The 27,357-nt window shown below is 33.8% G+C and overlaps 1 protein-coding gene across 1 annotated transcript in view; it reads left to right on the top strand.

The window, feature by feature from the left end:
* The window catches only part of LOC145686250 (uncharacterized), an 82,585-nt gene extending 55,485 nt beyond the window's left edge, over positions 1–27,100 (top strand). Inside the window, exons 2-3 of the mRNA XM_081759360.1 lie at positions 11,083–11,117; positions 26,849–27,100. Coding sequence (XP_081615486.1) covers positions 11,083–11,117; positions 26,849–27,100 — 287 coding nt within the window. The remainder of the gene's footprint in view (positions 1–11,082; positions 11,118–26,848) is intronic.
* Positions 27,101–27,357: the final 257 nt, after the last annotated feature.

Here is a 27,357-nt window from a genome sequence, read left to right as displayed (position 1 = left end):
TTCCACACTTAGACTATATGAGGCGTGTGCACTTACAACTTCTAAAGTTGTATTAAACATTTAGTTATGAAGGAGTTCTTTATATACGTAATTTTACAAATGTAATAAGTAGCTATTATATTAGAAATCCGTATGTTTGTATTTCAAAATATACCGTACTTATTTTCTGTAAGTTCACCACTTTTCAATGGAATCGATGGTAGCCAACATAGGTTACACTATATTATCACACACATATATACACCTTGTTACTCGGTACATCATACTTATCCATTCGACATATGAACCCATTACCCCCTTCCCATTTCAAGAATCTTCAGAACGCCCATGCATTTAACTATGATATTCACATTTCCACCTTACTCGTCAACACAATTTTATTTCCTTTTGGTATATTGGACAGGAATTTTTCTCTTCTTTCCTGCAGTGGGTTGGTTCCTTCTGGGTACCTGCTCCCATATTTGTGTTATTAATGAAATGATTTAGCTAAGAAGTATCATCAAGACAATAGCATAAAATGCTTTTAGACATTAACACAGTGTCGCAGCCTTTATATCTTCATGTAATTAATGGGGGAATACATAGGTTTTACATTTCATTATTTTTTAAGAAAAACTTTCTGTTGTCATATATATATACAGTGGCGGATCTAAGGGGGCTATAGGGGGTATAGCCCCCCCTTGACGCTCAGATATACACTGGATAAAATGGGCTTCAATCCTGCTTTACACTGGATAAAACGGCAAAATATGGTTTAGCCCCTCCCTTGATCATATCCTGGATATATGAATCATAGATGTTCACAAAACAGCTTATCCCCTTTGAAAATTTTAGAACTACAGCACTCTTTGTACTCCTCAGTTATCCTTCCGAAGGAAATTTGAATGAAAATTGATGTACATAACGAGAAAATATGGGTTTGAAATAAACACAGAAAGATGAAGACACGCAATTTTAGAGACTCAAGTTTCGTCATGATACGTCACAACACGGAGAAGAAATTGAGAAAGACCTGTTATAAATAGTCATTTGAATTCCTCTCCTTTCCTGCACACGTTTCAATTTAAACTTTAAATCCAATAGTGAAAATTACATGCCACTACATAAAATATCTGAAAATCATTCTTTTTAATTTGCTTTTTTTTTTCGGACAAGAGATGAGTCTCAAATAATGAAACAAAGATTTTTTTCTCTGTCTCTGAACTGGAAAAAAATCTACAGTGCCAACGAACTTCCCGTCATTACTAGCGACATGCACAATTTTGTGTATAAGAACTTTCACTTGCTTAGAAAAAAATAAAAACTGACTGATTTAGTTGTCTCTAAACTTAATGCAAAACATTATTATGTAGTACCACCATCTACAGATTAAATACACTGTAACTATAAAAGATTGCTGTTATTTCCTTTTAATTTGCAATTATCCGAATCAAGCAGAGACAGAGTGTACTAGGTTTACTATACGACTGACCTTAAAAAATAATTAAAAAAAAAAAAGATTTTTCATAAAGGCAAAACTCTTAATATAACAAAATGTGTTAAGGTCCGAAAAGGAGGATGATTCGGGTAAAAAGGACTCTGGTTTCCATACTAATTACTAACTTAAACAAGATTCATGCAATCTGTCCGTGGTAGAAATACTGTGCAATTGTTTCCTCTCGAGGTCGAGAATGCGGCACATAAGCATCCGCAAGTGAAGTGGCAATTGGTACCCAAGTTAGGGTTGCCATTTGTCCCGGAAAGTCGTCCGGGACCGTCACGGAATCTGCGTCCCGGTATCCTGAAAATATTTCTCGGGGCGCTTAAATGTCCCGGATTTCAGCGAAGAAGAAAGGAAGGGAATATTATAGTTAATTTTTTTCACAGGATTTTCACAGGAATATGGCAATTCAATAGTTGAAAAAAAAACTTGAATACCTAGAACATGGATTTAACGAAGCATTTGTTTCATTGGGCCAGGGACAAAAGTTTTTACTGCTCAATCTTATTGCTTTCTTTAATACTCTGTTTCAATCTACATCTTGCTTCTGAAATATTTTAATGAATAATCCCTGGCCGATATTTTTGGTAATTTTCCGCTGACCATTCAACAACAAAAATATATTCAACATACTCTGAAAGCCACGAAACATAACATAACAGATAAGAAATTTTTAAAAAAATGCTTACCAGAGAGGAGGAGGTAAATAATCAACGTACGTTTGCTTAACTAGGAAGGAGGTCTACTAAAATGACTAAAAATGTGATTACGTAATACATACACAACTCTATCTAATGGAAAAAAGTAAATTATTGTATAACACTTTTTTTATTTTAAACATTACAAAGATTCTCGTAATTTAGTACGTCCCGGATTTTCATTTTTGAAATATGGCAACAAAGTCAGTTTGCTCGCTCTAACTTTTTCTCACTCTTATTCCTTTTCTGATCCATATTTGATTTGGTAATTACTTGTACAACCTGCTAACCTAACGTCTACTCTGTACTTCGAGGACCAGGATTTTCTGTCGGGATTTTCTCCCTAGCCATGATTGATGCGAATACTCGTCACATAATGCATGCTTATCGCGCCCGGTCCAGTTGGTACATGCGTTGCCTCAGCTATATTCTGGTCTAAGTAGAAATTTCGCTCACGTAGAGTAATATATTAGCCTCTTTAATAGAGAGTGCGTCAATTATATTGGTTTAAAAAATTTAAAAATATGCAGCTCGCGTGAATCGAACTGGCAATATCTACACCAAACTGAAAGGATGATCCATTACATACCTTTTAGGAGCATTAATGATCAGTGTTTCTAATCTATGAATTAGAACTTGGAAATTAAGGATAAGACAAGTAATTTCATCACTTCGGATGACAAGGAAACTTCAAAGATTCAAATGTTGCGTTTTCGGTTTCACACACCTTCTGGCTGTGTGGCTTCTAGGCAGAGATGCTTATTTCTGTAGAACTTCGAGAGGCCACGTTCAGGTATGTGTGTTTTGTTATCATCAGATATTCATACAATGATAACCAGGTTCTGGCGGACTAAAGCAAACTTCCTTGGGGCGCATGTTTCCTTGGCCTCCCAGGATCGGCGTTTGTGTTTTTAAATAAAAAGAAGTATAGGTCAGTATAAAATTTACGTTTATTTTGAAGCAGTACTTCTCTTCCTTACCTATGATCTATTTAAAGTTTATTTTATTTATAGCTCACCACAAAGCTTCTTCTCTTTCATTATAATATTTATAGCTTAACACAAAATACATGTATATTTTGTTGAAACTTTACCGGAAACTCAACATCTTGACCTATCTAATTTTGTAAGCCCTCAACATCACCTAGCTTTTATTTTCAGGAACTTTCTGCTGAAATTTACATCGCAAAAGTATACCCACTTACTCTGAATTTTTTCCGATTCAGTTACTGTGATGTTGTATCTGTTAAGTCTGATTATTTGTTGTTCTCGGCACCTTTACGTGATCGTTCAGCATATCAATCTTGTCTTACCAGAACTTTTTGTTGTTATTAACTTGACAAAAACAAAAGCCCAATTGAGAGTAAAACTGAGTGAGATAGAGGTGTGAAAATCACTATTGCTTAAACGTCACATATTTTGTTGTGGCTATCATTACTTTTATTTTTTGGTAGTTGTATGTGCCCTGGTGCTACTTACGTGCTTTTGCATTTTCGTACATAACATCGGAAAGAATGGAGAGTAGTTTGGGTACGGTTTCCGCTAATTTATAGATTATTATATTTTATTTGCTAAAATGGTAGATACTTAAGTTGGTTATTGATTTTTAATTGTGGTCAGAAAGCTCGACTAGATTGTGCATTTGCTGCTGACGGTCATTCAAGATATTACAGATACACCAGACGAATTGTGCATATTTTTATCATCTTCTCCACTCCAAGATTCATGACAAAGCTCCCAAGTTTTCCTAATACATGTCCCTAGAATTGTAATATCTACTTTTAAACTTTCTCAATTGTCTCGATCGTTAATACCTCATTTTATACAAAATTCTAGTTTGCTAATTAGATTGATTGTCTCATTTACCTCTTTCTTAAAATTTCACTTTGGATCGTGACCCCTCTTCATCTGTGCCCCATGACCGATTGGCCGGCTAATGTATCGAGCCGAAGGTGGCATACTCATGTAGTGGACACTCCTATTTTGCAGATTCAGAGAAATAAAGAAAAATTAGTACAAAATATAAAACAATGAACAGGGCTGGCCCTAGGAAATTTGCCGTCCCCTTTCTCCAGAAAGAATAAATATTAGAAGCTACGATATTAAGTATGCTACCCCATCATGAACAACGAAGGGAAGGGGAAAATCACTCGTACTCAGAAAGGCCTAAATACTACACATTCAATCTCGTTGTCTCTGTTTTCCCTTTAAATAATACTTTATTATGTTAGTGAAAGATAAAGGAAACACACCTGCAGAGGAAAGATGGTAATCCATTCTATAGAATTCAATATCGAGCTTCAATCTCAATATATCAGTTTGCAACGCCGTTATTAACGTTTCAAATATCCCGGCCAACTTATTGTCTAGTTGGCCGAGACATAATCTTCAACTTTTAAAATTTCATAATCTGACTACGTGAATCGTTCCTGCTACGTTCCTGCTGAAAACTGCCCGAACACGAACGTTACTGCTAAATAAATAACGCCGTTGTGAATGTTTCAAAGTCCCGGCCAACTTGAAATGAAATTGGCCGGGACATTCTATCTATTAAAATGCTACAATAGCAATTAAAAGCGCCTGAGCTCCAACCTATAACTTTAGCTTTCAAATCTTTCATGTACGGTTATGTGTGATTTCACGTTTAACAGAGACAAACATTTTAAGTATTTGTACTTTAACACTTTCAGCCCCAACCCTGTTTGAGTAAATTTCACCCCGGGACCAGACTACAGTTTGCTATGAACATTGTCAGCCAATGTGTATCTATTTGATACACGTTGTCCATCAGTAAACCCTCACTGTGTATCAAAAAGATACACATGGGGCTGAAAGTGTTAAATAGTCTAAATTAGTTAACTATATCTTTTTCATAAAGTTTATGATATAAAATTGTTGTTCAGAGCCTTTGTATTTTAATAAGCCTTCTCTAAAATCAATGCATGTGAGTTGTGCTTCCATCTTCCGAGTTCTTTTAAACTATGTTTATATATTTGTGGCCTTCCTTTCGACAATGAGATCTCGGGAACTACAGGCTCTAGAAAGATGATGTTTTCACTGATCGATTGGAAAGTTTGCGTAGATTGTCCAGTTCTAATTGGATATTTAAAGAAAACATGGCCATTATTTCTTTATTACATTTTATAAGGGCATGCTGGAAGCGTTGAATTTTTTTTTTTTTAAAGGCATCATATCCTATGTGTTATACATTCCAACACCACATTGTTGTATATTGGGGTTGTATATGTCTCAGGCGTTTGTTCCATGGCCAAATAATATTGAAAAAGGAAGGATAACCATTTCTCGAGTCAAGATAAATCTTTATTTTTTTGAGTGTTTTGCTCAATGAACACCATATATAACTGTCATTATAATTAATTGTATATGTAATGTATTTGCTTATTACATACTGCATTCAAGAAGAAAGAAAACACTGGTCATACATGAATTAGAAACTCCAACTGGAAGTAGGCTCAAATCTTGCAAACGATGCGAGATATTGAGAAGAAATAATCAAAAAAAATCTCCCCTTTATGATACCCCTTGCCGATTTTTTTTAAAAATCAAGGCATCTTTCATTTGTGTCTGTAAAGGGACATGTACATATGTTGTGAGAAATGAGAAGGAGATTTATGCTCATATGCGAATGATGCGCTGTGTAGAAAGCGCAGGTTCAGCTAGTAATCTTTTAAACATTTATAATCTGACAGTGTGAATCCTTTCTGCTACGTTGCTGAAAACTGCTAGAATTTCAACTTTACCGCTAGGTAAATAACACCGTTATTAACATTTCAAACTCCCGGCTAACTTGACGTGAAGTTGGCTGGGACATAGTCTTAAAATTTTAAAATTTCATAATCTGACTACGTGAATCGTTCCTGCTGAAAACTGCCCAAACATGAACGTTAATGCTAAATAAATAACGCCGTTATTAACGTTTCAAATGCTCCGGCAAACTTAACGTCAAGTTGGCCGGGACATAATCTTAAACTTTTAAAATTTCATAATCTGACTACGTGAATCGTTCCTGCTACTTTCCTGCTGAAAATTGCCCAAACATGAACGTTACTGTTAACTAAATAACGCCATTGGTAATGTTTCAAACGTGTCGGCCAACTTGACATAACCTTAAACTTTTAAAGTTTCATAATCTGACAATGTGGATCGTTTTTGCTACGTTCCTGCCGAAAACTACTAGAATATGAACGCTACTGCTAACTAAATAACGGCGTTACTAACGTTTCAAATGTCCCGGTTAACTTGACGTGAAGTTGGCTGTGGCATAATCCTAAACTTTTAAAATTTCACAATATCACTGTGTGAATCGTTTCTGCTACGTTCCTGCTGAAAACTGCTAGAATTTGAAAGTCATTGCTAGGTAAATACCGCTGTTGTTAATGTTTAAAATGCCCGTTCAACTTGGCGGGACATAAGATTATAAAATTGAACAATATGACTGTGCCCGTCGGTCCTGCTGAAAACTACTGGAGTTTGAACATTACTGCTAGGTAAATAACCCCGTTATTAAAGTTTCAAATGTCTCTCTAACTTGACGTCATGTTGGTGGAACCTAAATCTTAAAATTTTAAAATTAATTAATTTGGCTACGGCAATTGTTTTCACTACATTTCTGCTGAAAACTGCTTGAATTTGAACATTATTGCTAGGAAAATAACGCCGTTATTAGCAAGTCAACTGTCCCGGCCAACTTGACGGGATATAAGATTATAAAATTGAACAATACGACCGTGCCAGTCTTTGCTGTTACGTTTGTGCTGAAAACTGTTTGAACGTTATTGCTGCGAAAATAACGTCGTTATTCGTGTTTCTATTATCACGAATTAACATTAAGTTAGCCGCGACATAAAAGCAAAGTTACTAGCCGCGACATAAAAGCAAAGTTACTAAATTTGACAATGTGAGTCCGCGAATCATTTCTGCTGTGTTCCTGTTTGAAACCTCTTGCATGTTATTGCTAGATTAATATCACCGTTATTGAAGTTTGTATTATCACATATTAATTTTAAGTAAGACAGAACATAGGTGAAAAATTACTAATTTTTACAATCTGACTACGCGAATGTTTCTTGCTACGTTCTTGTTGAAAAGTGCTCAAAATTGAACACTACTGTTAGATACTTATTATGATTTTCATCTTTAGTGTACAGGGCGAAGCAACTAGCGTACAGGGCTTTAACAGGTGTTATGAAAGAAAACAATTATAATAAATAAACAATGTAGTGTAATACATGCATAACGATTGCCAAATTATTCTTTTTTGTCTATAGAAACTACACCTTAACGAATGCGACCTAAGCATGATTTGTCAATAGTATTCAAATAGAAGATCAGCTTAGTAAGTTTAACTAAAAAATACCATCATCATGAACTCTGTTTTCAACAAGATATATTTATTTTAAATAATATAGCTATGACAGATTTTGCCGCCCAGTGCAAATGCACGTCTTACGCATATGGTAGAGTCGGCCCTGACAGTGGACATGAATAAAATAGGTTTAACCCCAATATATAGATCACATTAAAATGCCGATCTCATTTTACGTTTTGCAAGAATCCACGTTAAAGCGTAGAAGAGAGTTGACAGTGCTATAGAATATAACTGTGATCTGATTTCTTTTAAATGCTTATTTAAATATCCTTGAAATACAACGGAAATCCAGTTTCCATGTGCATACCACCTGATCAACTTGCAGCGAGAGGGCACACCCTGTAGAATCATTTGCTCTGACCTTGAAAGACAGATATTTTTTAAACGCCCTGCAGTAATGGAAGTAAGAATAATGATATCCATGACCAGCGACGCAGCAAGCATGCATCTGCTGTCTAATGTGTTCAGGAAGTGGAACTGTGCTTGGAAACTGGTTTAATTTCGCCTGGTTGTAATTCTTTTTCTGCAACGTTTTGTTCTCTTTTAAATTACACTTTGTGTTTTGAGAGTGGAATGTAATTGTTAAGGAGTGAAACCATCCACTTGTACCAAACAGTAAAGAACAATTAAGCCGCAACGTAATAAAGCTGGAAGACAAACAAGTTGTAAGATATTCAAGATATTCAACATTGCCAACCTATTGAAATTTGTGTTCTCATCGTATTCATATGAGAGGAAGAAGTCGGAAAAGTAATCATTAGCACGATTCATTCAGTATCAGAATAGGAAATAATCTTCCTCAAGAAATCTAACTACTTCTTTTCTTTCTGAACAAAACTATTCACATTTATTAATATATATATATATATATATATATATATATATATATATATATATATATATATATATATATATATATATATATATATATATATATCTGGCCGTTACCGGCACGTATGACCTTAAGCTCATCAGGTGTGAGGGACGACGTCTCTCGACAAGCACACTATCCAGAGGAGAAAGGAACAAAGAATTGGGAAGGAAGGAAACAGACTGGGACCTGTATGTTAGGCACCATCCCTGCATTTGCGTGATGTGAACAAGGAAAATCCTCACTCAGAATAGCTGGACTGAAAAAAAAAAAGTACATCTTTTTGACGAAGTATCCCCACCGTTCACATTCATTGATAACTACCAGAAGGCCCCGATTTCTGACGGGAAGGAAGTTTATTCAAAATCTTGGAAACTAAAGAAACACGTGAAATATACAATGATGAGCAAGCAGTACCGTTCTCAGGTCAGCTGACATGCCGTTCTACACAGAGGAAGAATAAAGTTCATGCAAAGAAGGAATAGATCTGAAAAGTATGCAACCTGTAAGAAATGGAAAACAGGTGTGTTGCCTGCCTCATAGGTAATATTGCTCACTAAAATACGTACTGTAAATTGTGACCCCTAATCTCCATCTCGAGTCGGAATTAAAAAAAAAAAAAAAAAAAAAAAAAAAGTTATATACGATTACATTTGGTCAAGCTCTATCTGTGTACAAATGTTGGTGTCATTTTGTGCGAAAACGTGATGACACAGAGTTATTTTACGTATATTGGTAAAGAAGGGTACATATACCAGTGGCGGCTCCTGAGTTCTACAAGAGGAGTTAGTACAAATTAAAATTTTATTGCTTGATGCTAATGGAGAAAAATCTTACCTAATATGAGAATTTTTATGTACGCTCTTTAATCTTGTCTTGTCAATAGTTCTCTGCTAAATCACTGAATGAAACAACAAGAGAAAAATTTCCATTGCACAATCATAAATCCAATATACCTCTTACATACAAAATTGTTGAACTTAATTTTATAAATACTTTACTCAGCAGAAAAAGAATCAATCAAGTCAACAAGGAAAACTGTCGGATTTAGCGGTAAATAATTGATATTGCCAACACTACTTAACCTATTTCCTTGCGTTCGAATTTCCAAATCGATTTTGTATAGATAATTTGACTACATATCCACCAACATACATATTTCTAAATGGTGTAAGTTGTAATAAAACTTAAGTAAGGATGAAAAGCTAACCAGGTCGGTTGTTTCTCCTACATATATAATATTTATGTAAACTTCTAAAATACAAACCCGGTAACACTTTCATGGTGTATTGAAGTTCAAATATGCATTCGATCGTTTCTAAAGCCGGTGAGAGATTCATTCAACCATTAATTTTCGGCATCAAGATGTGGACCTACAATTTAACGTAGGACTTCAATCACATGGGCTTCTGCTAGGAATTTAACCCTGGTATTCCACGGTAAACATACGTAACAATTGACTCAAATCCACCACAATTCTGATTCCCAAGCTAGTAAAAATAGTATGAGAAAGTCATGTCATATTTATGTATGCCTAGTTTTTCTTTGTATACATGAAGTATCTAATTAGAATTTTATTTTCCCCGATCTTGCTTTTCTCTACTATTGGTATTTTGTAACTATTTATTTGTATTATAGTGTAACACTTAACATATTTTCCTGATGTTTCGCAGAGTTGGATTCACATAAACATTGTAGAGCAAATCAATTTAAGATGTAAATCAAGATTTATTTGTTCGTTCCCTGCGTGCTTACAAAAATGTTACATACAAGCATGTGAGATTTGCTGCTCTCATTTTGCATGAATTACATTAACGAAAACAAAATTATAATATTTTTTCTCGGGTCTACAGTTTGAAAAACTTTATTAGTAATTAAATGAGAAATTAGAGTTTATGAAGCCGTGATACATATTACGAAATGTTCTGGTTTACATTTTGCGAACACTTTATTATGTATTTAGCAAGTTATACATTTATCAATCAAACTATATTGCGTTATTTTAACCAAATGGTTGATATTTATTATTATTATTATTATTATTATTATTATTATTATTATTATTATTATTATTATTATTATTATTATTATTATTATTATTATTATTATTATTATTATTTAGTGTCTTCGTTATTATATGTACATAACCTATATTTGATGCATAGGGCTAATGCATAATCTACATAAAAGAAGTTTTACGCGCTTAAAACATTCATAAGGCACGTGACAATGCATTAAATTACCTTTTAGCACTATTTACCAATGAAATAAAGCTCTTAATTATAGTTTTACTTCACGTTATTTTATTCAGCAAAAGAAGTTGTTAACTGATTAATCGTTAATAATACTATCCAATTCTCACGTATTCACTTTTAGGAGAAAAATTTTGTTTCTTAGTTCAATTACACAGTGTATATCGTTGTACCCAAACACTTTAACCAAAAGAAAATATCGGTTTTACACAACAAAGTGCACAAAATATTCGTACATTTGTATATTAGTTTCTCAGTGTTCTCCATGTTTTCCACAACTTTCATACAGGTTAACTACATTATTGCAAATACCAAAACACCCTAGTTCTTTGTCTGTATTTTTAACGTTTTCTTAATACAGTTTCTTATTTGTTTTTTTTTTTCTTGTTTCAGGATCGTTACCTTCTTTCCTGCTTATAGCATCTTTGGTAAGTATATGTTTATGTACCTTAGCATGTTATGTGAATACATATATATATTAATATTGAAGGATATTTTAACAACATAATGTTCTTTATATGACCCTCATACTTATGAAACGTTCCGAGTAGTAAGGGTGAAATCAACTAAGGTTTGTATCTTGAAAATGTATTCTGAATTGTCAAAATAATGGTTCAATCATTTTGAAACTATTTTTTAAGGGAAAGAGAAACACTTCCACAAACTATACATATAACCATGGAAACTGGGTGCCACAGATCAGTTTTGTATTACTACTGAAATACTACAAATGAAATTCCTGAGCGTTCAGATTGGACGGAACTTTAGCTGGGTTCGCCCTTACTATCGAGAACATCTCATATATATATATATATATATATATATATATATATATATATATATATATATATATATATATATATATATAGGCTAGACACTTTGTATTAATTCGAAAAGCAAAAATTCTGTGGAATTGACAAATTTAGCTCACTTGTCAGTATTAAATATATACTAACTAACATATGACTGTGTTAGAATTTCATACTTACTAATTTGCACCAAGACCTAGTCAATTCAGGATCAGAGAATGAACATTAGCCAAATTTCATTAACTGACTTGTTAGTTGGATTATGGTAATCAGCACAAACTCTTATTCGGCTTATAGGCCGTTTTTTGCAACTTTTTAACCCAAATTCACTGTTCTCTACTATCTCACGACACACCCACACAATACATCTTTAGGGAATCTAACCTGGAAAAATGAAATTTTTCAGTTTTACGTTCCACAGTTATAAAGAAAAGGCTAAAGGAAAATGAAATGAACGAATAAAGAAAATGGAAGGAAATAGAAGAATTCCGAGAAAACCCACACACACACCGTGTTTGTCCACCCAAAATTCACTTGGCGTGATTGGGGATCCAAGAAGGATCCCACGCACCAGATGTGAACGCTCTACCACTGACCCACTGCGGCCCTAGGAATCTAACCAGAAATCACGACCACTAAACCATCGTCTGTATCACATCAAGAAATCATTATTGGATTTTTTTGTTTGTTATTGTCACTGATCTTGTCCCTGGTAGAGTGCTATGAGTTGTCGTGATCATACTAGAAAACTATCCTTTCACTATTATCTATTTGAGCCTGCATTGTGGATTTGCTCAAAACAGTTAAACCTATCTTGATAGAAGTTGAGTGTGATAGTTGCCAACACTGGTCGAAGAAATTCTTCCTTGTATGTAGACACATTTAATATTCTGGAAGCTAACTTTGTGAGTAGTATGTGTAACAATTGCAACCTTAAAATAATAATAATGATATTAAAAAAAAAAACTTGCTAACGTGGAACAGTTGTCAACGGTCTCTATCGTATAGTATAACCATAATTGATATATATTTTATATACTTTATGGATCCCGAAAATGCCTTATTCTAAATGCAGAATAAATTCCATTGTAATTGTGAAATCATTATGCGAGGAAATATTCATTACAGGTTTACTTAATAACATGTCACTCAATTATCGGCGTCCGGTTTTTGCTTGACTTTTCCCAGTCAGAGGATATAATTATCTACTTACTTAACTGCATCAAGAGTTATGCAGAAAATTACAGTATTATTCTGTGTTCTTACTTAAACAGGAACTCAATTAGAAACCTATATGCAATTGCTAATTATGTCTTAACGTCTGTACGAGTAAATTTGCAAAATTAATGATTTGAAATTCAATCATTGAAATACTGTGATATACTCTTACTTCCCAGTTGTGTACAAGTATAATGAGAATCTTTAATATGAGTAAAGAGACAAGTAACAGTGTCACATATGTACCACGTGAAGAAGTTTGGTTTGTGTGGCTTGATATTTTCTCAATTAATATTGAAACCGCAAGTGGTAGTAGATTTCAATCACTTCCGCTTTTAATTGGGAGAGCAGAGTAGAATGTATCGTTGGAATTTGTAATTGCTTGCAGAAAACAACTTCTCGCTATGTATTATCATTTTTGCTCTATAGTGATCAATGTTAAAACAGAAAGTAGTTGATTTCCGTCACTTCTGATTTGAATACACGGTTAAGAGGGAAGAGAGTGACTATTCATAGAACGTTAAATCGATTTAAGGAAAACACTTCGCTATCACTTGCCATTTTCACATTGTAACAATCAATGTTAAAACTGGAAGCGGTTGATTTACGTCACTTCTGATTGGAATGAAAGGTGAAGGGAGAAGTGGATACTTTTCTCAGAGCGTTTAATCGATTAAAAAAAAAAAACTATCTAGTATTATCGGTTTGCTCTATGTAGATCAATGCTGAAACCGAAAGTTATAGTGAATTTGTAGCACTTCTCATTTGAGTAGACGATTGACGATGAAGGTGAAATTCTTGGGATGCTTAATCGACAGTATAAAACCACTTCTTATTTTGTTATCACCATTTATGCTCTGTAGTGATCAATGTTGAAACCGGAAATGGATTATTTATAGGACTACTACTTTTGGTTTTCAATATCATTTTCATGAACGAACTCAATTCTTAAGTTTCGACCCTGTATATCTTAGCCGAAATTCATCCTGATCTATCAAGATTTTATATTTCTCGGATGAACGAACACACGGACAGAGTAAATACTTAAAAGAGGTTTGGTGAACAAAACTCCTTTAAAAAATGGTAATAGAATGCAAGATCTACTGAAATACCTCCGGCAATATAAGATCTCTCTTACCATCAGTATTGTTAATTCTTACTCTTCTCTTTTCTTAATGTTTATTAGTAGAGGGAGGAATGAAAGGGGTTCGTAACACAAATGCGCAATGTAAACCATTAACCAATTGTCGTGTATTGAAAGAACACAGAATACAAAAGATTAGTTACAGTTATAGGGAGAACACGTAAGATCTGTAACATTTTGTGAAAAGAAATAAATCCAGATAGCAGAGTTCCTAAAAACTACCAACTACTTGCATAAAACAAGATTCCTTTTGAGAAAAAACCCTCTGAGACAAAACGGACAAAATTATTGTGAGAATTAATAATAATTAATGTTTGAAATCAGACAATTGTAATGCTTTATACGACCATTCCAGTTGGATGTTTCGACGTTTCTGCGGAAAGTGGTATCATATACTAACCCTAGAACATCAGGTTTGCTTATATTGGTAGAAATTTGAACAGTGATTTCTTTTTCACACACAGTTCATAAATAAGCAATCTGTTCAAGCAGAATAAAAGCTATTAGTTACTATTGACAACATAATGAAGTATTTTTTAGAGACATAAAATTCATTTTCCTCAAATAATAATAATAATAATAATAATAATAATAATAATAATAATAATAATAATAATAATAATAATAATAATAATAATAATAATAATAATAATAAAATTTACCCTCAATCAAGTTATTTTGTTCAGCTCGATGTACTGTATCTATTGATATAGGCTATGTCTCGTATTTGGATAATATTATTAGGTTATATTCCATTAACCGTACTGTGAACTTTCATCTTGCTAGTGTCATAATGAAAAACTTCATAAAGGTTTACTCCGTGTTAGTTTCATCTTAAGGTGGCGTGGTTGGTTATCGTACGGCACCAACTTTTAGATTTACAAAAAAGTTTTCTCGATCTCTTCGAAAACTGCGCATGAGAATTCACACTCACCCATGTCATTTTGTCCATGTCAATGAGATGTATTAATTTGTTACATGTTTCATCTTTGTTTTGTGTTGAACGCTAGTGATATTGTAGAACAGTGGTTCTCAAACTTTCCGATAACGCGTACCACCTCTTTATTAGGGAAGTGATCTGCGGACCCCATTTGCAATGCTACCTGAAATTTCACATGATATTAAAAATATATATACTAATTAGAATTACCATTGACAAGAAAAAGATCAACAAAAATAATGTAATAAGTAATTTATTCTAAAGATACATGATTATTTCCTAGTGAACGAAATTTCAGTTGAAAATACCGTAACTTTCAACACTGATAATCATTAAAAAAAAAAAAAAAGGAAATTCACCTGATAAATTCGTAAATGTGGGGTTACTAATGTGGGAAATGCTATTCTTTGTGTTTTTCCATAATTGCATTGAAATCTGGAATAAGTTTTGTCACCATCAATCTTAGGTTTGATTTCACATCAAGACGATTTCGCTTTAAGGTTTTAATTCTGCAAGGACCAGAAACGATCTGTTCACATAAGTACTGTAATTGATAAGGAAAGGTATCAAGTGTTGAAATGCCTTTATAGACACCTCTTCATGCTGACAGCGCACACGCAACCAAAAGCTACAAAGTTCATTTTCTTTGAAAACGTTTTTCCATTAAGTACCGCAGGGTAGTTCCAATAGCTGTTCTTGTTCTGTGTTAGAGAGATTCATACCTTGTATGTCATGAATTTCTACATCAGTGAAAGGATTTTCAATCCAACCATTAGAGGTTGTGGAACAGAGAAATATTCTCGAAAACTTGCAGCTAATGTTTTCAAGTGTCCTACAAGTGTTTCGTGCATTTCAGCAGAGCGTTTTTCATCTAAAGAGTCAATCATTGAGCACGGGAAATGATGAATAGTTATTGTTTTGCACTCCTACTGCCCACAGCTGCAGTTTCTTAACCTTAAAAATACTTCTTGTATAAGAGATGTGAGTTCCATTTTATTACAACACTTTTCAGTTTTTAGGCCTTATGGATCCACTGGCTAGGTCCCGTGGATCCCGCGTTGAGAATCACTGTTGTAGAATATTTTAATTTTTACATATCAAACGCTAATGTAAGAAACCTTCCTCTAAATTCATCTTAACGTGCAAGATATTATTCATTTAATTTTTAAGGAGTTTGGATTACCTCATCATCATCAGAGGTATTCTGCCCTTACTGGCAGGTTACTTGCAGTAGCTAAGAACCTTCCATGCTCCACGGTCCTCCGCTAACCTCTTCGTTTTCACGTATGATCTTTCTGTTTTTATATCATCCATTAATTGTAGTCTCCTTCGCCCCTCTCTCTCTTTCCCGCCACCATACTCTCTAGGACGTCCCCCATGATACAATTTCTTCTTAGGCAATGTCCCAACCAGTTTCTCTGCCTCTTCTTAACAATATCTAAAAGTGTTCTTTTTCCCCACCATTTCTAACACCGTCTCATTCGTTTTCCGCTCGACCCTACTAATTCTTTCCATTCTTCTCCACACCCACATTTCGAAGGCTTCCAGTCGATTTTCGTCACGTTTACGTAATGTCCACGTTTCCGCGCCATACAGTACAACACTGCACACGAAGCATTTTATGACTTTTTTTCTCAACTCTCTGTTCAAGGTCCCACAAAACAGACTTTTCTTCCTCCTAAAGGCTTCTTTCGCCACTCCTATCCTTGCTTTTATTTCACGTTCGCACTTCATGTCATTACTAAGAATACTACTCAGATTTCGAAAACTATTCACTTGTTCTATTTGCTCCCCTCCCACATTTATATTTGACACAGACCTCTTCGTTCCAAACACCATATCTTTTGTCATTCTTTTCATCACATATTCTTCAAAGCCCATCCTCAAGTTTTCTTAACTTGTTACTAATTTCCTTTTCAGATTCTGCAACAAGCGCCATATCATCTGCAAATGCAATCTTATGCATCTAATCATTCTACCTCCTACTGAAATACCATCATCATCATGTAAATCTTTTTCACTATCTCTTCTAGATAGACATTAAATAGCGTTGGCGAGAGGCAGCATCCTTGCAAGAATATATGTTGTCGAACTTCCCTTCCAATTGTATTACCTAAACTATTCTATATATTTGCCGTATCCGTCCATCCATCCGTGGAACAAAAAAATCTTGAGAACTACTTGATCAATCATCACCGATTTGGTCAAAATGTAGAGGATCAAAAGTTAGAAATCAAGTTCGTTTCTGGACACTTTACGTAACCTACAAGTGGTAGAAGTTAACTATTTTCGTTTTTTTTTTTTAACATTGATCTGTGTGGAAGAAAAACGTTAATAGAGAGATGTAGTTTTCTAAAATCGATTAAACATTTTAGAAAATACATTAGATCTCTACTGAAACAAGAACTAATTGAAATCCACTGCAACTTCCAGTTTCAATATTGATCTAAGTAGAATATAAGCGATAACAGATAGGCAGACAGAAGCGTTATTTTTTAAATCTTTTTTGCGTTAAGAATAAGTATCATCTTCTACTTAATCCCCTATTCAAACCGGAAGTGGCACACATCAACCACTTCCGGTCTTAACATTGATCCCCATAGAACAAAAATCGTAACAGATAGCAAGAAGTGATGTTTGTGTAATAAATTAAAATTCTGCAAGAATATATTCCATTTCCCTCTAATCTCTCTGCTAAAACCGAAAGTGATAGAAATCAGCCACTTCCTGTTTTAACGTTGATCGTTATAGAGTGTAAACTGTAACAGATAGCGAGATGCGATTTTCTGTAATCACTTAAGCGTCTCAAGAATATATTTCATATCTACTCGTAATACCTATCTTAACTATATATAAAACTACATGACTTGACATAAATTAAAGGGGTGTTTCCGGTTGACGTGGAAAGTTAAAATTTGGCATGATTGTAGTTTTCCGGGACTAACCGACAGGAAAATTGCCAAAAATGAATATTTTTAATTTTTAATGAGTTTAAAGCAGGGATGAAGAATTTCCCCATGTTACTTAAATAGGTGTTTTTTGGACATATAATCTCATGTTTTAGGTACTTGGAATTGGAATAAAAACTTGAAATTCGGTATGCTTGTACGTTTTCGTTAGCGTTAACTAAGGAAATAGGTCAAAGTAAAAATTTCCAACTGTAGAATGGTTTTATGGAGAACTTAAATATCTTTTCCATGTTATTTATATGGAACACCTTTTATACCCCCAAATTATTGGGCACTTCCTGGAGGGCTACAATGATTAAGTTTGACATGATTGTAGCTTTTTGGGACTACCGACAGAAAAATTACCAAAAGTGAATATTTTTAATTTTTAGGGTGTCTAAAGGGGAGATGAAGAAATTCCCCATGTTATTTAAATGGGTCTTTTTTTGGACCTATAATCTCATATTTTAGGTACTTGGAATTGGAATAAAAACTTGACATTTTGTATGTTTATACGTTTTCGTTACCATTAACTAAGTAAATCGCTAAAAATAAAAAATTCCAACTGTAGAGTGGTTTTATGGGGAACTGAAAAATCTTTCCCATGTTATTTATATGGGACATCTTCTACACTCCAAAATGTTTAGGCACTTCCGGTAGGATTAGAATGATGAAATTTCGTATGATTGTAGCCTTCCGGGACTAACCTACAGGAAAATTGCCAAAAGTGAATATTTTTAGTTTTTAAGAGATCTAAAGGTAGGATGAAAAAATTCCCATGTTATTTAAATGATCGTTTTCTAGGGATACAAAATCTTTTAGGTAATTGAAATAGGAAAAAAAAAAAGAAAGAAATTTTGTAGAATTGTGGATTTAAGAGGTGCAAGACCGTAGGCCAAGTAAACGTAAGGGTCAGGGGGCCAAGTCCCTAACTGTGCCAAATTCAGGAAATGTAATTAAAGAGCAAATGCACAATATTTACTCTTGATCCAAAGGCTGATAACTAAGAGATGCGAGGCCGTAGGCAGAGCAAACGCGGGGGTCTGGGGCGGAGCCCCCACCTAGCCAAAGGCTAGTCTCTACTATACCTGGAAGTGAAAGAAATCCATTACTTGCAGTTTTAATGTTGATCACTATAGAGTAAAAAGGATTAGAGATAGGAAGAAGCTGCTTCCAGCAATCGATTAAATGTCCAAAGAATACATTTTATTCCTATATTTAAGTCTATACTAAAACCGGAAGTGGTAGAAATCCACTCGACTTCTGGTTGCAGTTTTGCTCTACACAGAAGAAACACGATAATCGTCCGGTTTCAATGTTGATCGTTATGGAGTGAAAACGGTAACAATAGCGGGAAGTGGTTTTCTCCTAACGATTAAGTGTCATAAGAATATACATATTGAATTTCCACTACAATCTCTGTGCTAAAACCAAAAGTGGTATAAATATATTATCACTTCCGGTTTCCATAATAATTGAGAAAGTACCACACCATAAAAAAACTCCTTCATCTGGTGTACTCGTGACACTGCTACTTTTTTCAAGTTTTTTTGTAACCAATATAGTGTACCACTTCTGTAATTTATGAATTTTTGGTTTGTAATCTCTGTTTAGTGAAAGAAGTCTTGACTGACTGACTGATCAACGTCTAGACGAAACTGTTGACGCTAGAAACTTGAAATTTGGACACTTCATAGGATTTGTGACGAAAGCTGCCTCTAAGGAAGGTTTTGTGGCAATTCGATATAAAAGGGAACAGGAAGAATGGGAATTACAATTATTACAATAAAATGTCCATATCACGCAATTTCTTAAGATTAGAGACATGTAACTTGGCATTTTGAGTTTAAATTTAAAAGAACTAAGTGCTTGTTTCAGCGTATAATAATAATAATAATAATAATAATAATAATAATAATAATAATAATAATAATAATAATAATAATAATAATAATAATTATTATTATTATTATTATTATTATTATTATTATTATTATTATTATTATTATTATTATTATTATTATTATTATTATTATTCACCTGTAGTATTATTTGACTACAATTAAAGGTAAAGTTATGGATTGGTTCACGAAGATGCACATATCTCGGAAATCTTTAGGTCCATAGAAACGAAATTTAATATTATATTTTTAGTTTAAAATAACTGAACACATGTTTCTGCGTTTCTTGATATTTGAAATAGAAAGAGAGAATAGTGAAAGGCGAGTCGAGTTCACACCGCTCCGCAATCTTCACTCGCTCGGCTCGGCAGTAGTTTGCTGATAATGCACGAAGTGTGTGGGGCATGAGCATTGAACAACCATACACGTAAGGATATGAATGTTGTAATTAATTAAACTTGATTCTCCCCTTGCGTAGAACGGAATTCCTTCCTTGATAAAAGACACTCACTAAACCTCTATCTTCTTTTTACGTTACGTTTCAAGTTACCTTAAATAAACTCCTATTATTATATCACGGAAATCAGTATTTTGCTTCATCTTGAACGTTTGATGTGTCTTTCCCTGGGGTAAGATCAACCTGATAATTAATAATTATTGCAATAATCATCGTCATGTTATTTGAATATTTTAAAAGCTAAACTTTCTGTTCACATACACTAATTATGACCACCTAAATGGCGCACACCGAATGGGTGCTGTACTATGAGCTAGCAGCCCCACGACTACATTAATTTGGTCCTTCTAGACTGGAAGACGGTTGGGCATCAGTTGAGCGTATATATAACTGATGACAGGCTAACTTTAAATGAACATACTGTTGCTGTTACTTACTGTTTTCTTCTATAGTGGAATATTATTTGCCTATTTGGTCTATGGCTTGCACCACACACTTTTTTAAGGAAGACAATGTTCTAAACTTCTTTTAGCTATTGTTCTTCACAGAGTTTCTGAGCTATGTAGGTCAAGTAATGACACTCTGAATATAAGATCACACAGTACTCGTCGAAAGAAAAAATGATATTTGTGTTTTTTCATTAAATATTAAATGGCTAATTAAACTGTCAGTCATTAGTTCTCACAGTTAATTTCAGAAAGTTTACTCGCACTAAACGTAAAACGAGTCTATTCTATGTCTCGAAGCCTACAGACTTAAGCTTCCTACTGAGTTCACAAACTTCCAACTATTATACAAATTTTTATTTCTGAAAAAAAAAATCCCATCCGCATTGCAAAGTAAGTTGTAAATATTACGTTATCTTATTAACAGATTTTTTTTTTTTTTTTTTTAAGGAGGAGGTACTCAACTCAGCTCGTTTATATTATTTGTTGTAGTTATGTATCGACTTACGTGATTTTTTTTTCTTTTAAAAGAATATGCTTTCGCGTTGATTCCATATACATTTCTTTAGGATCTAATGGTAACTTTTTGAGGTACAACATGAAAAACCTCAATGACTTCTGTGTTGAAGTCGGTTACGTTTTAAAATTATGTTAATATTTTTTATATTATATTATTTTATTGTTTTGTCGTTTACTGTTATTATATATACTAGCTGAATCTCAGCTCTCTTCACATATGTGCATGAATCTCCTTGTTATTCCTCACAATCAGTACATGTCCCTTTACGGACACAGGTGAAAGACGCCATGATAAAAATTGGCAAGGTATACATGAAGAGGAAATTTTTCAATATCTTGTGCCGTTTCCAAGATTTGAGCCTCCTTCCGGTTGGAGTTCCTAATTCATGTTTGGCCAGTGTTTTTTTTTTCTTGCATGCAGTATGTAATGAGCAAATACACTACTTACACAATTAATTATAATGTCAGTGATATATGGTGTTCATGGGGTAAAACACACCAAACAATAAAGATTCATCTTAGACTGAAGAAATGGTTATCTTTCGTCTTCATTATCATTTGCCCATGAAACAAACGCCTGAAAGTCATATAACCACTGTATACAACTATGTAGTGTTGGAATGTATAATTCATAGGATACCTGTATGATGCTTTACTTTTTTTAAATTTCAACACTTCCAGTGTACCCCTAAAAATGTAATAAAGAAACAACGGCCATGTTTTTTAAATATTCAATTTGTAATCGACCAGTGAAAACGGCAAGTGCCAAGCACTTGTGGTTTTCGAGATTTCATTGTCTAAAGATTGGAGACAAATACATAAATTTTTCTTTGGAGACAAACATACCTGTATAAACCTAGCATTTTAATATATAGACTAGCTGAACCTACGCTTTCTACACAGCGCATCATTCACATATGAGCATCAATCTTCTTGTCATTCCTCACAAAATCTGTACATGTCCCTTTACAGATACAACTGAAAAACGTCTTGATAAAAACCGGCAAAGAGTACCATAACGGAGAGATTTTTTCGATTTTTTTCAATGTCTTGCACCGTTTCCAAGATTTGAACCTACTTCCGGTCGGAGTTTCTGATTCATGTATGATCAGTGCTTTCTTTCTTCTTGCGTGCAGTATGTAATAAGCAAATACATTACACATTATAATATAATATCAGTGATATTATACACAATTAATTATAATATCAGTGATATATGGTGTTTATTAGGCAAAGCACTCCAAAAAATACAGATTCATCTTACAAGTGTTAGACTGGAGAAATGGTTATCCTTCGTTTTCCATTATAATTTTGTCACGAAACAAACGCCTGAGACACATGCAACCCCTGTATACAACAATATGGTGTTGGAATGTATAAGTCGTAAGATATGACACTTTTTTAAAATTTCAACACTTCCAGTCTACCCCTAAAAATGTAATAAAGGAATGACGAACATGATTTTTTTTAAATATTCAATTAGAACTGGATAATCTACACAGAATTTGGAATCGACCAGTGAAAAAGGTACATTCCCAGCACTTGTGGTTTTCGAGATCTCATTTCGTTTATACGCAAACCTATAAACCTAGCATTTTAATATATAGACTAGCTGAACCTGCGCTGTCTACTCAGCGCATCGTTCTGTCATGACCATGAATCTCCTTCCCATCGTGATTGTCTCTTGCTCACACAAGTAAAGGATAGAAAACTCACAAAGGAAGTGAATTCCTATGTATGTAGGAGTGTGTGTGTTTTTAGCAAATTTGGAGAAGTAACACGATATCAAATGGAAATATTTTTTCTAATAAATCCGTATCCGTCCGAGTACGCCTCATTGCGTCTCTTGAGGTCTTTGAAGTAAGCAAAGCGCCTGCAATGTCCGTCAACCCGTCACACGTAACTTCTCTACTGGTTGCCTAACACCATAGTTTCGGCCTGCAACAATGTTAATCTTATGGGCTCAAAACGACCCTTAAAATGTTGAATAGAACAATAACGAAACGGTTTTTGAAAATTTGAATGAGAACTGGACAATCTACACAAAATTTGGAATCGACCAGTGAAAACGGCACGTTTCTAACTCTTGTGGTTTTCGAGATCTCATTGTCGAAAGATTGGAGACAAACATAAAAATTTAGCATTTTAATATATAGTTATTTCAGTTTAAATTGGCCAACGTGTTGTGTCTGGATCTATACAAATAAATACGGTAAAATATATAATTTAAATTCATTTTTACACAATATTGTTAAATAGTCTTAAAGAAGAAACAATGATAATTTCAAATGAAAGAGAAGAATATTTTTCTGTTAATTAATGAGCTTGAAAGCTGAGATAGCACAAGTATTTAATAACCTTAATTCAATTTGTTTTACAATAGCCTTATGATGCTAGAGTAACACTAAAAATACATTGTTTCAAACACAGGAATTCAACCAAAAACTACGTCCAATGAAAGCATGTGCGCTTTCCATTAAAAAAAATATTATTAAATATGTCTTTTAACTTATAGAAAAAATGTTCTGTTAAAAACTTATAATACATAAATAATTCATTGTAGTATAAAGTCATTATTTATATAGAGAATCCAATTGCTTACTGGTAGAGTGGTGTGAGAGATCCCTTGTTCGACCCTTGACCATGGAATTAATCGCTGAAAGCAATCCTGTTCTATTCAAAACATAGATGATAAACATGCAGAATGACTGCGCAACGAATTCTCCGAAAAACGTGAGAGATTATCGTATAGTCTCTGAAGTAAAAGTGTAAATTAGCATAAAGAGATGGGTACGTCACTAGGAAATATTAATTCGTTGCCGACAAATCGATATTGTTATTTGATCTCTCCATAATTACCCTCAAATTATTACTGTTACCAAATTGGTAATTTTCCTACCGGAACTCTGTATTATATGTTTGCTAAGACCTTATTATTATTTCATAATTTATGTTTACAAGGATTTTACTGCATTTTATTTAGTGTGGTTGACTTACAAACGTTTTAATGCCTACAAACACCGTGTGCGTGGGTTTTCTCGGGGTTCTCCCGTTTCCTCCCACTTTCTTCATTCCACCATTTCATTCATTACTCATCATCACCGTCTCCTTTAGCCTAACCGGCATAACCGTGGGACGTAAAACTCAAAAATTTCATTTTTTAATGCCTAATTTGAATTTGATTGATATATCATAGGACTCAAGAAGCAACAAAGGAAATTTGGTAATTATTATGTTAGAAACAAGTTTTCAAATCATAAATACTATTGAATAAGTAAACTACAAATATCTGGTAACTCATTATCTCCGAATGCGGACCGATACAGGGAAGCGGATAGGAATGTTGCGGGTGTGGTATGGAAGCAGATACAATATTTTATATTTGCACAGACCTTCATTCATTATGATAATCAACAACATACAAGTTTATTTACTGTATCCCCTCGATCTATACTCCAGTTACCCACATTAAAGGAGTAAAATATAAATATTTTTCACTCCTAAAAAATACGTAGAATACAGCCCCGAAACCAGCCACAGAAGTATGGGGGAGGTCATGAATATGTTAGAGCCAAGCCATTAAAAATTCTCTTACATATATCTCAATTGTGCTTTTGTATTAATAATAGCGTTTTGTATTGAGTCTGGAGGGGCCAAGAAACGTTTAGGGGGGGCAGCCCCCTAGCCCCCTCTAGTCGCGAGCCTGGTAAAATACATGCCTTCATTTCGAATACCAGTGATTGTGTATTCCCAATCTATTTTATATATAATACTGAAGAAAAAATCAGAAAATTTTAAAGTATACTTTAATAAATATGAATTAATTAACTAAGAAATGAGGAATATGTTTTAATTTATCGTGTAGTTTACGATTAGAACATATCAGCCTCACATTCGTAGTTACCTTTCTTTAACTTGCAGTCCCTCGGGGCATTTCTTTTAGGCACGACCCAGAAGAACAGGTGTTGTTCTTCGAGCAACATTTATAAAAAGAAAATAAAAATGTTGCAGCATGAAATTTGTGGTACGTGAAGTAACAGATAAGCAAAAGAAAGAAATATATTTTTTCTAAGAAATAAGAAAATGGAGGCATTGTCCTTACAAGAACTGAAAGATGAGAGGTCAAAATTCACTTTATTTATTTTTTGCGGTATAAATGTGCTTATCAAATACCAGAAATAATGTAGCAAAATATTTGTAAATTAAAAGAAATTTTTATCTAAATTTCGTGTATAAAGAATCCTAATATGAAACAAGATGTGTAAAAACATTATATTTCCTTTCTAATGTAGTAGAATACCTACTCTTTCTGGACAATAGAAGTGCTATGCTGGTACAGTTATATTGCAAAAAAACTGGCTGCCCATTTTATTTTAAAAGATGTGTAAAGAGATATATAAATGATAAGTATATTCCACATCCAGCCTGATGAAATTCACTTTCCAACATGGCTGTACACAACATTTTCCGCTTACGACAATGCTTAGACAAGCTGATTAACTGAAAAAAAAAACTCGACTCCATAAAACACATATTTTGCAAACATAGTCAGAAAACATCTTATTGAGTGTTTCTTTTTTAATTAAATGATTTATTTGTTATATTGGGGTTGATTCATAACTAGATAAAAATTACGGAGACTTCCTTATGGCAAAATAAGAAAAAAAGTCACTATAGCATAGTTTAGAAGTTACTAGATTCCAAAAGCATACGAAAATTTACTTGGAAGTTGAATATAGCCAAAACCATTAACTATATAAGTGATAGGAAATATTATCGTCAAAGATTCATCACTGCCTCTATTCAAGATTGCGTAATCGAAATTGAGGCGCAAGGGAGCTTCCAGATATTTAAGAAATTAAAATGGGTGGAAATGAGCATACATGCATCGATTGATAACCACGAAATAATTATTTCGTCGTGGCAAGACGATATATCTAACAGAGGTAATGATGTGTTATTCTGTTAAGCAGTGCGTGATTGCATAACCCAAAGGTAATAGAGTATAAGTTTTATTTGCTACTAGAGGCACGGTGGCTCAGTGATAGATCGCTTACCTTACCTTACCATCACCAATCTTAGTATCGTATCCATAGAACATACGTTGACTTTAAATATGCTTTTTTTCTTCTTCTTAAGAGCATTGTAAAAACCTTTGCAGCCAAAAGAGTTCGCAAAGTTAAATTTTAGTTCCCGCTTTTTGTGTTTTCATTTAACTTACATCGATTTAAGAGATTTGTAAAATTCCGAGTATAATACTTGAGACGACAGTTTGAGTGTTTGATTTTATCCTAAAGCGACAGAGTGTTGATTCATTCTACACATATGAACATCTCGATATAATTCCAAAAACATTGTGATTTGCAGTTATTATGACAAGACTATAAGAATATGTCAAGCATGCTACTCAGATTATTTGACAATCAAGTACTAATTAGTTTGGTGTTTTATCTTCTACTAAAAATTAAATTATGTAATGGAATTTTGAAATTAAGCCTTACCACTTCAAGAAAAAATGGAATAGAATTACTGTGTAATGCCAATATCAGGTGAAGTCGGGAAGCGTTTAGGTTTGGTTGGTCAGGAGAGGGGGGCTAAGGCAAGTTCTTGCCCCAGGCGACCACTAGCGTAGTTGCATTGCTGAATACAAATATGAACGCTTATACGGTTTGTACCCCACGTGAAACGACGTTACATATTGATTACATGGTAAAAAGAAACATGAAACTCGAAGCAAATGAAGGTGTTAATATATAAATAACGTTGTTTATTTACAGATGGCTGTGGTATTAGGTGGGGACATGATGAGGAAATCCATTGTATTTGACAAGAAGACTCCAGAAGTCTTTTATTGTCCCCAAGAGAAACCAACTGGATTTGATAAAATGCTTGTGAAAGCACGTCCCCTGTATAAACTTTGTGAATTTGAAGGGAAGCCCCTTCCGGAAGATTACAAGAGCGATTGTTACAATGATGTGGATGAAACTGAATATGCATGCAAGGAAAAATACAGGATAATGGTAAGATAATTTAAATAAGTATAATGGTACCTTATCAGTATGTATATAGGCATATTTTACCACTTACGAAAAACAGTTTAAGTCAAATGGAGATACGGTACTTCTTGGGCAAAACACAATATCTCAGTTAGTTTGAAATTTAATGTGTGTGTGTATGAAGGATATTTTCCAAAATATAATGTATACGTATACTACACTTACAACAGTGTCTGTTAGGTCTTCACAACTTAATTACACAAAAGTTAATTTTCTAAGTTGCAGAGTAG

The sequence above is a fragment of the Thermobia domestica genome, chromosome 5, assembly GCF_964235325.1.
Source record: "Thermobia domestica chromosome 5, izTheDome1.hap1.1, whole genome shotgun sequence".
NCBI classification, from domain to species: domain Eukaryota; kingdom Metazoa; phylum Arthropoda; class Insecta; order Zygentoma; family Lepismatidae; genus Thermobia; species Thermobia domestica.
This window is presented reverse-complemented; position numbering and strand designations above follow the sequence as displayed.